We start from the raw sequence: 18,003 nt of genomic DNA, 5'->3' as shown, positions 1-18,003 counted from the left end.
TATTTCAAAGAGAATTCAATGCTCTACAAAGCTACGATAAGCATAAGTTTTTATGATGCATTGTTGGAGAGTTATAAGCCCTGAAAGAGCAAAACATACGATAAAACCCTGTTACTTTAACAATTACACACCTTTAAGAGCGAATATCGCGGGAGCTGTTGGGAATATCACAAAATTCCACTCAACAAAACGTGTATAGAGAATTTATCAAGCTTCATTTTCGAACAGTTTGTTATGTCGGTTAAACGCATTGTTCTCAAAATATGAGCGTGGAAGCTGTAATATTACATTTTTTCTTGATTAAAATCGAATCTTCAATTCAAGATCTATAAAACTTGATAGTAAATATCACAGTAATCGATATGCGGACAACTTTTAACTAAGAATTTATTGTAAATAATTGTGTTGCACATTCCATGGTATCACCGAAACTGAGTTAACAGAATTAACAGATAAATAGATCATTATAAATATAGAGGATATATATAAATTTAAAATAACAGTTTCGAAATAAAGTTTTATTGAGAACAAATGTAAAATGTAAATTCTGAACTTGTAATTTATAGTTTTTTTTTGGAATTTAATATCGGTGACGTTTTCATGACGTCAATACTGGTTTGAGGTGGGGCTTTGCTTTGTACTTGTTAGGCTCTCTCTAAAAAAATGGTGGCTGGCTATGTGTTCTGGTTTTGTGTTCTCTGAATATTTTTCTGTTTAAGTGAATTTTAATGTTTTAAATTGAGTTTTGAACAGTTTTATGGTGTTCTAATTTTGTCTAAAATTGTTTTGTGTGTTTACAAGCCTATAGCCATTATTTTCAACTATATAAAGGATAAGTATTTAGCCTGTAATGATGTTAGATGCTTAAGTGTGTAAGGTATTATTTTTGTGGATTTGTGTTGTATATTGCCAAAATTCTTCTGAAGATTATAAGTTGGTTTGCTCTGAAAACTGGATTTCTCATTCATAGGCGATATATCCATTCATAGTTTATCAAGAATCTACCATTTTGGAGCCAATAACTTCCTTAGGTTAATAGGTGAGAAATGCAATCCAACCTATTTAGGAGAAATTGGTAGCACGGCAAAGCAAAACGCTGAAAAATGCAACTTTTTAACCACCCTCATCCCCTTAGCACATGAGTTAGGAATGGGGACTTTTGATATGTTCTCCTCCCATCTAGTCTCAAATCTGTAAAGTAAAAAATTTTGTTTAAAACATTTCCTCCAAATTCCTTTGTCAATTGGTCTATTGTTACAAAAATTGAGATTTCACACTCAACACTAAAGCTGTTGCAAAAGGTGTAAAGAAATTAGTGAAAGCGTGAAATTATAGATAGATAGATTTTATTTTACAATTGTTACTAGACTTGTCGCCTATGGTAACATGGTTACAATAATAATTACAGTTTTACAAATCATCTTAAATTATAACACGGCTACATAACATGATTTTATTACATTCTCATAATAATAACGCTACATGATCATATAATTATTCATAATAATATAGTGAAAAAAATAAAAAGGATAAATTATCCAATAAAATTATACAATCAACAAAAATAAGATGCCATTAGGTATTATGATTTACAAGTATCAGTAGGTGTCAATCAAACGCTCCAATACCCAAGCAGAACGATTAAAATAATATTACCGTATTGTTACTGTACAACGATTATTGCAAATTTCCAATAAAAGAGTATTCATCATTGTAGTGAAAACATACCGTACGTATCTAAGTAGTCTCATTCAACACAGCAAAAAAAGCTTGGGCCTGAACGTACCCAAGGTTGCCGCAAAAATAACATCATTGGGCAGATCATTCCAGAGTCTTGAAGCCGTGACCGTGAATGAATTATTATACATAACTGTGCGGTGACGAGGTATTTGAAGGAAGTATTCATGCTGTCACGTGTTCCTGCTGTGAATATGAGCAAGGAGAGTGAATCTTATTTCTTCAAATACCGAGGACCTCTCCCCTTGACAATCAGCTGATAAACAAGACTCAACATGAAGTATTGTCTCCTCTCCTTCAACCAATTCAACCTCCTATAATATGGAGTCAGGTGGTCATCTCTCCTTTGCCGTGCTACCAATTTTTCCTTAATCGGTTGGAAAAGCATTTAACACCTATTAACCTAAGGATAGTTGTCGGCTCCAATGAAATAGATTCTTGATAAATTGTGAATGGATCTATCGCCTATGAATGAGAAATCCAGTTTTCAGAGCAAATTAACTTATAATCTTCAGATGAATTTATACAAATACACAAAGAACTATATCTTATAAGCCTAATTTTTTTTAGAGTAACTACGAACTAAAATACTTATCTAGTTTACAGTTGAAAAACAGTGGCTATTGGCTTGAATAAACAAATAGCAAATTATGACACAAAACAGAACACTAAAAAATTGTCCAAAACTCAATTTAAAACATTAATAAACGAAAATGATTCAGAGCAAAATTTTACAACAACACAAGTAGCCAGCCATTTTTCTAGAGAAGGCAGAACAGGAAAAACCTGAGTTACAAGTCACAGAGCCAACGCCTTATTTGGTGTCGATTTTTACAGACACATCACCAAAAAATTATAACTTACAAGTTTAGAATTCACATTCTACATTGTTCTCAATAAACTTTATTTTGAAACTGTTATTTTAAACTTCATATTATATTCTCTATTAAATAAACTATTTATTCTGTTTCTCAGCTCGGTGACACATGGAACAATGCAACAATCATTTACGATAAAAAATTCTCCGTCGAAAAGTTTGTCCGTCTATGATGACTCTGATATTTACTATAAAGTTCCATAGATCTCGAATTGAAGATTTGATTTCAATGTGAGAAGAAAAATGTAATATTACACCTTGCATCAAAAATAAACCGAATGCGTAGTTGAGCGATTGTTGTAATTTCAAATTCAACTCCTCAATAATGTCGTTTTAGATGTACTATGTGATGAGCGATAACCAGACTGATTTTGATCGAAAAAATCAAATGAATTCAGGTATGATGTCGTCTGCTCATAAACAACCCTCTCATAAGCGCCTTAGAAATAGTGCAAACACTATGCTGATAGGACGGAAGTTTTCAGGGGAGCAAGGACTACTCACTTTAGGGACGGGACATATTAAAGAGCGCTTCCATTCAAAGTGAAGGGAAAACTCCCATTTGTAAGAAAAAGTTGAATATGTGTGTAATTTATTGCCGGACGGTAGATGGGTAATATAATTTTATAAAAAGTTATTGGAATGCCATCAAAACCTTTATTTTTTCCAATTGAAAGGATAATAATTGAGGATATTTTCTCAGGAAGGATGTAAGTAAAGAAGTATTTTTCACATGTTAGTGTGTGATTGGTTTGGTTTATCATGGCATAGTTCAATAGATGGTGAGTCGACTACAAGCATGAGGCCATGCTAATAGATGTCAACGTGTATCCAGATCAGCCCAACACTGGAGTCACACTTAACTAAAATTCATACTGAGTGCCTTAACGGACTGTTTTCAAAATTCGCATCGATAAAAAAATCAACTGCATCAACAGTGAAAGAAATGGACATTTTTTAATTTATTGCAATTTTATGTGAAAATTAAATGTAACAATTCATCAATTCATTTAAAAAATGCTGTTCAACATACTAAATTTTTATGCAATAACATTGAAATTTTCTATCTATCAAACTTATGTAAAATTTCAATAACTATTCTTTAAATATATTAAATTTTCTGTTGAGATAATTTCCTTGAATTGTAAAGCTAAATCAATGCTAATGCAATAACATTAAAATTTTCTATCTATCAAACTTAGTAAAATTCAATAACTATTCTTTAAATATATTAAATTTCCTGTTGAGATAATTTCCTTTAATTGTAAAGCTAAATCAAAATAATTTTGATATTCTACATTTTGAAATATTGTTTGGAAATATATAACAAATGCTATTGATGAATTTTTATAATAATTTTCAATCATAGATGACATGTAATGTTTTTGTAGAAAAAATTGTTCTGTTCTCAAATCTAAAAAAAACTTAAATTTCAAATATTACAACGTAAGGTTTTTTTTCTCAAACAGTAACATTTTTTATGTCGAGAGGGGGGTATTTGTAATATTAAATTTTTTCTCGATTAAAATCGAATTTAAATTCCATATTCAAAATATTATAACACTTGATAGCAAATATGGGTAATCGATATATGGACTAAACTTTTCACTGGGAATTTATCAGAAACTTGTGTTGAACATCCTACTGTGACACAGTTCATTTCTGAATTAACAGATAATTCTAAACAACATAAAGGTTGATTTAATTTAAAATAACTTTAAAAATAAAGTTTTATTGAAAACAATAGATATAATGTTTGTAGACTTGTGTTCTTGCTAATTGGAAATTGATGACGTATTTATGCTTGAAGCTCTAGGCACTTATTCCGGGGGTGCTTTATAATAATAATAATAATAATAATAATAATAATAATAATAATAATAATAATAATAATAATAATAAATGTTTTTTTGTAGCAGCAAAAGAGATCATCAAAGCATTACAACGTCAAATGGTAGCAAAAGTAGACACATAAAAAATAAATGGAACTATTAAATAATATACCGTAAGTCACAATCGCACACAGGTAAATCATTATAACTAATTCTACACCAAGAAATTTTTCTCTGATCTCAATGTAACAATCAAGTAATGAGGCTATTCCACTTCAAGATTTATTTTGAAAAATTCATCTATTTTATAAATACAATTTTCTGACAAAATTGTTTTCAAATTGTTTTTAAATTTTTCAATCTCTAGGTTCCTGATTGAAGGAGGTAAAAAATTATATTATTTTATCGCTGTATAGATGAATGTTTTTTGAGTACTGGTGTAATTGAACCTGATTAAACTAAAAGTAGCCCTATTCCTTGTTCCATATGAGTGATATGAACCCAAAGCATCATATAAATGGATATTTTCTTTTATATTAGTAGGCTTTGAAAGATAAACAGTGCAGGAACCGTCATCACACAAGACGAACAAACCCCTCTCTACAATGAGCTCGGGAAGGGAGTCCACAAATTAGTCTAATGCATGTTTTTTGCATCCTCAGTAGCCTTACACTAGAAAATTTATGACCCCAGAGTAAGGTACCTCGACTCAAATGACTTTGGATGAATGCAAAATAGACCGTTCTCAGTACCTTATAACTTACACACAGTCTCAATCTGCGTATTAGGAATATGCCTTTACTGATTTTCGACTCAATATTCATAATGTTTTTTCTCCCAATCCACGATTCTCATCAATCATAAATCCTAGAAAATTCACAGAATGACTTACAGCTTCTGTGGTATTTCTTGTCATATAATCTAATTCTAAATCTTGTATTTTGCCTTCATTAATGCATAAACTATTAGCAGTACACCAATCTTGTATAGTTCTGAAATATTTTTCAATTTGTTCCTCAATACTTCATGTGAATTAGACCTGAGACAGATATTAATGTCATCAGCAAAGAGAAAGCTCTGTACTGATGGATTCGATAAAACATTAGGCTGGTCATCATGTAAATGATGAACAGTATTGGACCAAGAATTGATCCCTGAGGAACACCATGCTTCACAGGTAGATATCCTGACTCTTTTCCATTACAAAAAACCTTTTGAAATCGACCACATAAATAGACTTCATTAGTGACACAGCCTCCCTTGAATCCATAAAACTGTAACTTTTCCAATAGAAGAGCATGAGAGACAGTATCAAATGCTTTTGATAAATCATATAGTCTCACATTGACACATGCTTTACTATCTAGACCAAAAATACAATTACTGATAAGAGAAACAGCTGCCCTATACAGTGCCTAGTCCAGACCTATATATCCGAATTGAGAGTCATCAAATAAATTATTTTTCTAGAGAAGGCAGAACAGGAAAAACCTAAGTTACAAGTCACAGAGCCAACGCCTTATTCGGTGTCGATTTTACAGACACGTCACCAAAAATTATAACTTACAAGTTTAGAATTCACATTCTACATCTGTCTCAATAAAACTTTATTTTGAAACTGTTATTTTAAACTTTCATATATATTCTCTATTTAAATAAACTATTTATTCTGTTTCTCAGCCTCGGTGACACTATGGAACAATGCAACAATCATTTACGAAAAAATTCTCCGTCGAAAAGTTTGTCCGTCTATTGATGACTCTGATATTTACTATAAAGTTCCATAGATCTCGAATTGAAGATTCGATTTCAATGTGAGAAGAAAAATGTAATATACAATACCCCCCTCTTGACATAAAAAAATATTACTTTTGATTTAGCTTTATAATTTAAAGGAAAATATCTCAACAGAAAGTTTAATATGTAAAGAATAGTTTTTTTGAAATTGCACATAAATTTAATAGATAGAAAATTTATTTTATTGCATAAAAAAAAATTTAGTATGTTGAATGAAAAATTTATTATTATTATCATTTATTTATTTACCTTTTTTTTTTTTAAATGAATTTATGAATTGTTACATTTAATTTTCACATAAAATTTCAATAAATCAAAAAATGTTCATTTCTTTCACTATTGACGCGGTTGATTTTATTCGATGCACATTTTGGAAAACAGTCCGTAAGGCACTCAGTATGATTTTCAGTTAAGTGTGACTCCAATGTGATGATGTTAGTGTTGGGCTGATCTGGATGCACGTAGTGTTGGGCTGATACTTGTAGTAGACGGCTGCATACCAAACTCGATACAGGTGACATCTCAGTTAGCATTGCTTCATGTTTGTAGTAGACGGCTGCATACCAAACTCGATACAGGTGACATCTCAGTTAGCATTGCTTCATGTTTGTAGTAGACGGCTGCATTCCAAATTCAATACAGAGTCACATAAATTTTGTATCATATTTGTAATTATACAATGTACATTTCAGGCTTGAAATGACAATGTAATTCGTTTTTTGGAAAAGAGATAGACGCTGCATACAGGATTAATTTAGGTGAGGATTAATTTAGGTAAGGTTGGTTTTTTGATATTTTCAGCTTTCAAGGTTTAGAGTTCTGCATACAGGAATAATTTAGGAGAGGATTTTTGAATCAATTCTTTCATGATACTGTGACTGTTATTCTGAATTCAAAGTTGTGAATGTGAACATGGATGGCAATTACCTCCAGGTAATGTAGTAGTGTTGAAGTTGAGATACAAGTCAGCAATAAGCGTTGGCATTGTTATTGGCGTATGCTTTGGTGTTGGCATTGATTTGGCATTGGCATCAGCATTGGCGCAGGCATAGGCATTGGTATCAGCATTGGCGCAGATATTGGCATTGGCGCAGGCATCGGCGTTGATTTTGGTGTTGACATCAGCATTGGCGCAGGCATTGGCGTAGCTATTGGCATTGGCATCAGCATTGGCGCAGATTTTGGCATATTGGCGTAGTTATTAGTGTAGTTATTGGTGTTGACATTGGCATAGTTATTGGCGTTGGCATCAGCATTGGCGCAGATTTTGGCATCAGCATTGGCGTAGCTATTGGCATTGGCGCAGGCATTGGCATCAGCACAGGCATCGGCGTGGATTTTGGCATTTTGGCGTAGTTATAGTGTTGATATTGGGTAGTTATTAGTGTAGGCATCAGCGTAGATTTTGGCGTAGTTATTGGTGTAGACCGCAGCGTAGATGAGTCACACTAGTTCAAAATCACCCAAATGTTCTTAACACTCTTCATGGCGTTCACTTGTTGCTGATTTCGAGATTCACATGATAGCTATTCAATGTTAATGTCTGTGCTGTATCTGTTATCTTAAAATGCTTATAAACTAAAAGAAAAACTTGATTAGGCTATCAATACAATCTAATACACATGAAAATTATTTTTAAATATATATGAAATGAAATTTGTTAACATCTTATTATACAGTCAGCAATACATAAATTGTGAAATATGGACATATCAATGATAAATTTTAAAAAAAATCATTTTCATCTATTCACTGTTCAAATATCAAAATTTAATCCATTCTTCAAAATAGAAATAGAATTTCATAACACCCTGTATCATTATCAAAATTGTAAAAAACATCAGATCATCACAACAAAAATTAATTTCAATATATATTCAATAATTTCAGACAATGGTCTTCTATTCACAATCATTTCATAATATATCTGCATTTCATTATCATTTAGTATAACATTTCATTTATAGCAAGTTCATTTCACATTTATGATTTATCATTCAGGGTTTCAAAATTATTTAGTTTTAATTTTGTTCAAAAATTGTATAAAAAGCAAATTATTAAATATTGTTAATCATTGTTTGTTGGATACTATAGTTTATTTCGACTCTTCAATGTTCTAAACACAAACTACATTTCATGACAAAACTTTACTATCAATCATTAAACAAGAAACCATTCAAAACATCAATAATATTTTGCTTCAAAGGCAAACATATTCATAAGTAATCTGCATCTATGGCAATCAACATTATTAATCATTATTTTTGCATCTATGGCAATCAACATTATTAATCAACACGAAAATATTATCTCATTACTGCCTCTCTAAGTCATAACCTCTGTTATTCCTTCTTTAGGCAATAATGGGTTTCCATCTCAAAAAACAATCACATACCAGCAAAATTCTAATCAACAAACCCCACTAAAAATTCTACATACACTCCAGCATCCATTTCAAACGATAATCAATCATATCAAAATTTATAGAACAAACAGTTTTAAAATTTAAAAAAAAATATATTACAAAACACTTTAGAAAAATTTTAGCCTTTAACTCATTTCAATTGATAATATAACACAACGTTTTTATTCAATGAAAACATTATTATTCAAGCTGACTTTCATTAATACATCACATATATATGGCTACAGAATTCATTAATACTTTCAAATTTTGAAGTTTATTTATTATAATAACATAATTTATAATTTAAAGACTGTATAATAAGTACAAACATTTCAAGATTATAATACAAAGATGATCAAGATGAATAATGGGTAAATAAGTTCCCTAAAAAATACAAAAAAGAGAAATAGAAAACTGGGTAAATAAATTCCCTAAAACAATACAAAGAAGAGAAAGATTAATTAGAGCCTATCCTACATGTCAGTACTGAATTTCATGAGGAAGTATATTTAATAAAATATACTACTATGGAATTTTGTAATTCCAAGTATGACTCTAATTTGTTATAATTGTGAGCTATCACTCCCACAAAAACAACTGGTGAAGGAAAAAATGTTGACTATGTGACTGGGTGGATAGTTCCTAGATGTCTGTAAGGCAATGTGATAGCAGACTCTAGTATCGGACCACAAAAACAAAAGTATGCAAAAGGTTTTACAAACATTTGATGTTGCAGTCTTAAGGTTTTTATATCGCAAACAAGTAGGTCAGATAATCGAGTCCAGCCATATGTGGTTCACGCCCACACCTCTAAAAGAATCACACCTACTTGTCTACCAAAAATCCAAAGTATTGGACAGAAAAGAAAAAATAAAATGCAAAATGGGTTAAAAGCCCAGAAGAAATCTATAACCTAATTACATATGGCTTATGGCACGATATGCAATGAAAGATGAGAACATGGGACAAAATTGCTCTGAAAAACCTAATTACCTAATATAATACCTGAAAAAAATAGACATGATTGAAATATGTAATACATGATGAAAAAATATACCGCAAGCAAACAATTATTTACACAACAATGGATAGATTTTAGAAAAGTTAAGTTTTATCAACAATTTAAAGATTAGGAAAATAAGCTACTATTTTAACTTCTAATATTATTTCAGAAGAATACAAATTTAAATGACTATGGACAAGATTGGTTAAGATATGCATCATAGAAGAAATTTACTGAATATTACACAAAGACAGGAAAGAATCGAAAATTGAAAAGATTAAGGGCCAAGAAAAATAGGCTACAGGAAAGAAAAAAGACACAATTATGGACTCTTACCATACACTGAATCCCGGCATAACACAGGATTCCTAATCATTGTGTGCTGGGGAATACCCTTTCATCATGTGATTCACAGTCATCATCTTGTAAGTAAGCAACTTGAAACAACCTTTGAATATTAACATATCAATGGAGACTTTGCGTTTTGTTTTCTTCAAGAACATGATTTTATTCATGGGTTCATTTGTTTCAACAAAGCCGTTTTGCCTACAAAAGTTAGTCATGTTCACTTGAGAATGCATTGCATACACCTTTTCAATTCTCAGTTGAAAGTTGAACTCATCAACTTGATTCAAAGCAACATTCATTTTGTTTACATTTTTCCTAACCTCTACAGAAACCTGTCTCATGTAATCATTCACTTTGTTCATAGTTTTCCTAACCTTCAATGTAGCAATATTACTTTCATGATATTTGACTTTCAGTGAAGACAACTCCCTACCTACTTCTTTACTCAATTCTACTATCTCATTAAGGTTGACTTTTTCAACAACAGTAACTAGGCCTACATTGTCAGAAACTTGAATGAGTTGATCCTGTATCTTAACACTACTATTATCCTGCTTCAATTTGTTTTCATCTTCATGATTATCACTCAATGTTTCATGTGCATTTTTCAACAGAAGGTTTATACTAACCTGCTCTAGTCTAATGCTAGCAAATTCTTGCTTCATCTCATCAAACCTAGCATTTTGCTCTTGTTTAAAATTATCAAATCTTTGTGTTAAGAATGCTATAAGATTCAGAACATTTTTAATGTTTGCCATTTTGTAATATGCACTGATATCTATTCATTAAAACTTGATCTCTCTTGAACCGATTTCCCACTCAGCAGTATACCAGTATAACCTATCAAGATATCTATCCTACTAATAATTTTTTATAACCAGGGATATATTTTGTAGTTTGAGTCCCACCAGGGGTACCATTTGCCATGCTACCAATTTTTCCTTAATCGGTTGGAATAGCATTTAACACCTATTAACCTAAGGATAGTTGTCGGCTCCATGAAATAGATTCTTGATAAATTGTGAATGGATCTATCGCCTATGAATGAGAAATCCAGTTTTCAGAGCAAATTAACTTATAATCTTCAGATGAATTTATACAAATACACAAAGAACTATATCTTATAAGCCTATTTTTTTTAGAGTAACTACAAACTAAATACTTATCTATTTACAGTTGAAAAACAGTGGCTATTGGCTTGAATACACAAATAGCAAATTATGAACAAAAACAGAACACTAAAAATTGTCCAAAACTCAATTTAAAAACATAAATAACGAAAATGATTCAGAGCAAAATTTTACAACAACACACGTAGCCAGCCATTTTTCTAGAGAAGCAGAACAGGAAAAACCTGAGTTACAAGTCACAGAGCCACGCCTTATTTGGTCGATTTTACAGACACGTCACCAAAAAATTATAACTTACAAGTTTAGAATTCACATTCTACATCTGTTCTCAATAAACTTTATTTTGAAACTGTTATTTTAAACTTTCATATATATTCTCTATTTAATAAACTATTTATTCTGTTTCTCAGCCTCGGTGACACCATGGAACAATGCAACAATCATTTACGATAAAAAATTCTCCGTCGAAAAGTTTGTCCGTCTATTGATGACTCTGATATTTACTATAAAGTTCCATAGATCTCGAATTGAAGATTTGATTTCAATGTGAGAAGAAAAATGTAATATTACACCTTGCATCAAAAATAAACCGAATTGCGTAGTTGAGCGATTGTTTTAATTTCAAATTCAACTCCTCAATAATGTCGTTTTAGATGTACTATGTGATGAGCGATAACCAGACTGATTTTGATCGAAAAAATCAAATGAATTCAGGTATGATGTCGTCTGCTCATAAACAACCCTCTCATAAGCGCCTTAGAAATAGTGCAAACACTATGCTGATAGGACGGAAGTTTTCAGGGGAGCAAGGACTACTCACTTTAGGGATGGGACATATTAAAGAGCGCTTCCATTCAAAGTGAAGGGAAAACTCCCATTTGTAAGAAAAAGTTGAATATGTGTGTAATTTATTGCCGGACGGTAGATGGGTAGCCTAATATAATTTTATAAAAAGTTATTGGAATGCCATCAAAACCTTTATTTTTTCCAATTGAAAGGATAATAATGAGGATATTTTCTCAGGAAGGATGTAAGTAAAGAAGTATTTTTCACATGTAAGTGTGTGATTGGTTTGGTTTATCATGGCATAGTTCAATAGATGGTGAGTCGACTACAAGCATGAGGCCATGCTAATAGATGTCAACGTGTATCCAGATCAGCCCAACACTGGAGTCACACTTAACTAAAATTCATACTGAGTGCCTTAACGGACTGTTTTCAAAATTTGCATCGATAAAAAAATCAACTGCATCAACAGTGAAAGAAATGGACATTTTCTAATTTATTGCAATTTATGTGAAAATTAAATGTAACATTCATCAATTCATTAAAAAAATGCTGTGTTCAACATACTAATTTTTATGCAATACATTAAAATTTTCTATCTATCAAACTTATGTAAAATTTCAATAACTATTCTTTAAATATATTAAATTTTCTGTTGAGATAATTTCCTTGAATTGTAAAGCTAATCAAAAATAATTTTGATATTCTACATTTTGAAATATTGTTTGGAAATATATAACAAATGCTATTGATGAATTTTTATAATAATTTTCAATCATAGATGACATGTAATGTTTTTGTAGAAAAAATTGTTCCTGTTCTCAAATCTAAAAAAAACTTAAATTTCAAATATTACAATGTAATGTTTTTTTTTTCTCAAACAGTAACATTTTTTATGTCGAGAGGGGGGTATTTGTAATATTAAATTTTTTCTCGATTAAAATCGAATTTAAATTCCATATTCAAAATATTAATAACACTTGATAGCAAATATTGGTGTAATCGATATACGGACTAAACTTTTCACTGGGAATTTATCAGATAAACTTGTGTTGAACATCCTACTGTGACACAGTTCTATTTCTGAATTAACAGATAATTCTAAACAACATAAAGGTTGATTAAATTTAAAATAACTTTAAAAATAAAGTTTTATTGAAAACAATAGATATAATGTTTGTAGACTTGTGTTCTTTGCTAATTGGAAATTGATGACGTATTTATGCTTGGAAGCTCTAGGCACTTATTCCGGGTGCTTATAATAATAATAATAAATGTTTTATTGTAGCAGCAAAAGAGATCATCAAATGCATTACAACGTCAAATGGTAACAAAAGTAGACACATAAAAAATAAATGGAACTATTAAATAATATAAGTCACAATCGCACACAGGTAAATCATTATAACTAATTCTACACCAAGAAATTTTTCTCTGATCTCAATGTAACAATCAAGTAATGAGGCTATTCCACTTCAAGATTTATTTCGAAAAATTCATCTATTTTATAAATACAATTTTCTGACAAAATTGCTTTCAATTTGTTTTTAAATTTTTCAATCTCTAGGTTCCTGATTGAAGGAGGTAAAAAATTATATAATTTTATCGCTGTATAGATGAATGTTTTTTGAGTCCTGGTGTAATTGAACCTGATTAAACTAAAAGTAGCCCTATTCCTTGTTCCATATGAGTGATATGAACCCAAAGCATCATATAAATGGATATTTTCTTTTATATATAGTAGGCTTTGAAAGATAAACAGTGCAGGAACCGTCATCACACCAAGACGAACAAACCCCTCTCTACAATGAGCTCGGGAAGGGAGTCCACAAATTAGTCTAATGCATGTTTTTTGCATCCTCAGTAGCCTTACACTAGAAAATTTATGACCCCAGAGTAAGGTACCTCGACTCAAATGACTTTGGATGAATGCAAAATAGACCGTTCTCAGTACCTTAGAACTTACACACAGTCTCAATCTGCGTATTAGGAATATGCCTTTACTGATTTTCGACTCAATATTCATAATGTTTTTCTCCCAATCCAGATTCTCATCAATCATAAATCCTAGAAAATTCACAGAATGACTTACAGCTTCTGTGGTATTTCTTGTCATATAATCTAATTCTAAATCTTGTATTTTGCCTTCATTAATGCATAAACTATTAGCAGTACACCAATCTTGTATAGTTTCTGAAATATTTTTCAATTTGTTCCTCAATACTTCATGTGAATTAGACCTGAGACAGATATTAATGTCATCAGCAAAGAGAAAGCTCTGTACGGATGGATTCGATAAAACATTAGGCTGGTCATTCATGTAAATGATGAACAGTATTGGACCAAGAATTGATCCCTGAGGAACACCATGCTTCACAGGTAGATATCCTGACTCTTTTCCATTACAAAAAACCTTTTGAAATCGACCACATAAATACGACTTCATTAGTGACACAGCCTCCTCCTTGAATCCATAAAACTGTAACTTTTTCAATAGAAGAGCATGAGAGACAGTATCGAATGCTTTTGATAAATCATATAGTCTCACATTGACACATGCTTTATTATCTAGACCAAAAATACAATTACTGATAAGAGAAACAGCTGCCCTAACAGTGCCTAGTCCAGACCTATATATCCGAATTGAGAGTCATCAAATAAATTATTTTTCTCGAAATAATTCACAATTTGTTCATTGAGGATGATCTCTAGCAATTTGGACAAAACTGATATGATAGAGATTGGTCTGTAGTTCTCAAAAATTGATTTATCTCCTTTCTTGTACTATAGGTAAGACTTTAACCAACTTCAAATCATCAGGAAAAACAGAGTTAATGATACAACAATTTATCAAATGAGTCATAACTACCTTCAAGCTATCTATTTCATACTTTAATACAAAAGAGCTTAATCCATAGACATCCTCACATCTACTGCTACTCATTCTTATAATAGCTTTTTCAACATCATCTATTTCTACAAGATGGAAGTTGAAGGTAGTGGAAGGTTTTGCAAGTTTATGTAGATAGTAAATTGAATTATTAACACATGGAAGAGCTGAAACTTTTTTGAGAATATCATCGGCTTTTTTAACAAAAAATTCGTTGAACCGTTCAACATCATGCATACCATACTTTTTCTCATCTTATTCCAGGCGTTTCTCTCAAACTTTTTAATGGCTGGCTTATGTTAGGAGTGTTGGCTTCTGTTAAAATTTTCCTGAATAATTGAAATTAAAGATTTGTTATTTGTGATCTAAATGTTTTTGTAAAGTTTATTGATGTTATTGAACATACATGAAATGCAGATTTCAATTTTTCTTTTCATTTTGAGTTGAATTTCTTGTTCAATGTTGAAAGCCATAAGCCTGTTTTGAAACCTGTAAACGATAGATAAGTACTCTTAATCTATAAGTTACATATTTTGATCTTGATTTGAAATAATAATTTCTGAGTTCTTGTGAAAGCTTTTGGAATCTATTTTGATAAACAGAACAAACATATTAGTAACCTCAATCATGTTCAATCTATGTTCGATCCATGTATGATTATTTGTTCTGGTGTAAACTGAAATTGTGAATCATTTTTTAATAAATATAATTTGATTTGCTCTGAACTGGATTTCTTATTCATAAGCATTAGATCCATTCATGATATATCAAGATATTAGCTTATTTGGAACCGATGACTTTCCTTAGAATATAGGTGAAGGCTAACCAACCTATTAGGATAAATTGGTAGCACGTCAAATGACATTCAGAATGTCATACTGAATGACATCAATTATACATCAAATTGAAGAGAATTCAATGCTCTATAAGCTCATAATCAACATGGATTTTTTCCCATCGATTTCAAAAAGTTATAAGACCAAAAATAGAACAAAAATTGGTTGCAAAAATGTCACATCTTCAAGAGCAGATATCTCGAAAACTAGAGGAGATATAAAAAAAGTTGTAGTATGAATATTGTAGGAAATATGATTATGGTTTGATTATGTAGGCTTCAATTTGTTATATGACAGTCAAGTCCTTAGGATACATAGATTTTGAGTTTTATGCAAGAAACCAAAAAATGGTACCTTTAAACCACCCCCACCCCCTTAGCACAGGGGTGGGGACTTTTGATATGTTCACCTCCTTACTACCCTAAACAGAACTGTGGGGTCAAAAATTGTCTTCCAAACATTTCCCTCTACACCCTTTTCTGAGCATTCACTGCCTGGACTAGTTGCCCTATATGCAATTTATGTTGGGCATTTTTTCAAACTTACAACTCTGTGATTTAATTTTTCAAACTTACCGAACCAAGAAGCATAATTTTCATTGAGAGATATCTCATTATCGATTCCTAAAAGTCCACCAATCACAATAGTTGGCATACAAAATATTAGGCCGACGGCTGCCAGGAGAATACAAAATCCCAAGGTCGCCACAATCTGTTGAAAAGTGAAAACGTTCAAGTTTGCCTGTAGTCGTTATTATTGCTGGAATTGGGATATCACTAGCTTGTTTGACTCCGCTTAATTGTTTAATACTTGATAGACTTTTATATACTTTGAATTTTCTGTACCGTAACTTAAACAATAGACCCAAAACGGTTGTAAGGCGGTGGTGGTATTTTAACGAAATGATTCACCTGGAAATTTAGAATTTAAATTCAAAACAGACGTACGTATATAAAATGTAACTATACTAGATAGATTCACAAGAATTTATTGCACTTATGCGTTCTATCATAAACCAGTCTACATAAAACGAAATAATAGTATAGTTGAACTATTTCTCACAAAAGCATTGAAATCATGAGCAAAATCAAAATTGAATAATTTTGAAAACAATTATTCTTTTGTGTGTAATCAGGATTTCCCAAGTGAACACTATGTAATAGGAATTAATAATATATGCAAAAATGAAAGGGGTCGAAGTAAATTGTGTCCTTCAAAATAATAGCAAAAAAGACTACCTACTAATGAATCGATAAGGAACTATTGTTATGAGCGACATTTAGAATTCAATGTCATGAAAATATCAAGTATAAAATGAATAGAACGTACGGTATGGACTTATTTCGTTATTGACTAATTATATTAACAGTATACTTTATCAATTCGCAGATAAATGACAAATAATTTTCATATTTTGAGAAACCATTGAACTACTACCTATATCTAGAATTCAACTTGTTAATTTGTGTTTGTTAAAAGATGCAAACCCTTTCTTCTGTTACCTGAGCTATGTTCGAACGAAGTCTATAAGCCTCTACATTCGCCTTATTGGTTGAAGTTTCTTGATCGATATTGAGTGAGGTGGCCATGTTCTGAGTCTGAATCAAGGATTTATTGCTTTCCACAACAAATCACTACAGAAGTGAATAAGATGAAGGCTAAAAATTGAGTAAAGATTCAAATCAATAGTCACAAATGAAATTATCTCATATTATTATTCTAGATGAGAAACTCTAACACTATCATTTTGCTTATCATTCATTCAAGTAGGAATATTATTGATACAGTTCACTCATTAGAAATGCATCATGTTTTCTTGTAAAACGGGGAAATATGCAATAATAAGAATAACATGGAAATACCGAGTAATAGGAATACGAGTTTTGATCTTGGAATTTTATTTTTCTATAGGCGAGAGTAAAAAAAATGCATCAATATAGGTCTGATTCTATTGAAATATATTGAATAAATTATGAATCAATATATACATAATTTACTATAAATGATATAATATTATACATCATAAAAATATATATGGATATATAAGTTATAGAGAAATAATATAAATCAATTATTGAATAAAAATATTCTATAATAATTATAAAAGTAAGTATCACTAGGATATAGTGATACGAAATTTTCCCTATAGCACTGATTATGTGGGGAATCTAATATTTTTTGTATTTGGGGTAAGAATTTATCATTGTTACATTTTTTCAGTGCTCATTCTGAACCTGAACCCGTCTGTTTTATATTGTTGAAAATAGTGATTTTTCTATTATGTTTACAACAGCGTTAATACGGCTGGGGGGGACAAAATATTTGAGGTGTCAATAAATTATTTTAGTAGGGGAAAAAAT

The 18,003-nt window shown here is 31.0% G+C and overlaps 1 protein-coding gene across 1 annotated transcript in view; it reads right to left on the bottom strand.

The window, feature by feature from the left end:
* The window catches only part of LOC111053325 (facilitated trehalose transporter Tret1), a 28,898-nt gene that overhangs the window by 9,122 nt on the left and 1,773 nt on the right, over positions 1-18,003 (bottom strand). The window contains 2 exon segments of the mRNA XM_039434610.1: positions 16,219-16,354; positions 17,146-17,301. Of these exon segments, the coding sequence (XP_039290544.1) occupies positions 16,219-16,354; positions 17,146-17,232 (223 nt within the window). The 5' untranslated portion in view covers positions 17,233-17,301.

The sequence above is a fragment of the Nilaparvata lugens genome, chromosome 1 (assembly GCF_014356525.2).
Source record: "Nilaparvata lugens isolate BPH chromosome 1, ASM1435652v1, whole genome shotgun sequence".
In the NCBI taxonomy this organism is placed as follows: Eukaryota; Metazoa; Arthropoda; class Insecta; order Hemiptera; family Delphacidae; genus Nilaparvata; species Nilaparvata lugens.
The sequence above is the reverse complement of the archived record's forward strand: the minus strand, read 5'-3'. Positions and strand labels throughout refer to the sequence as shown.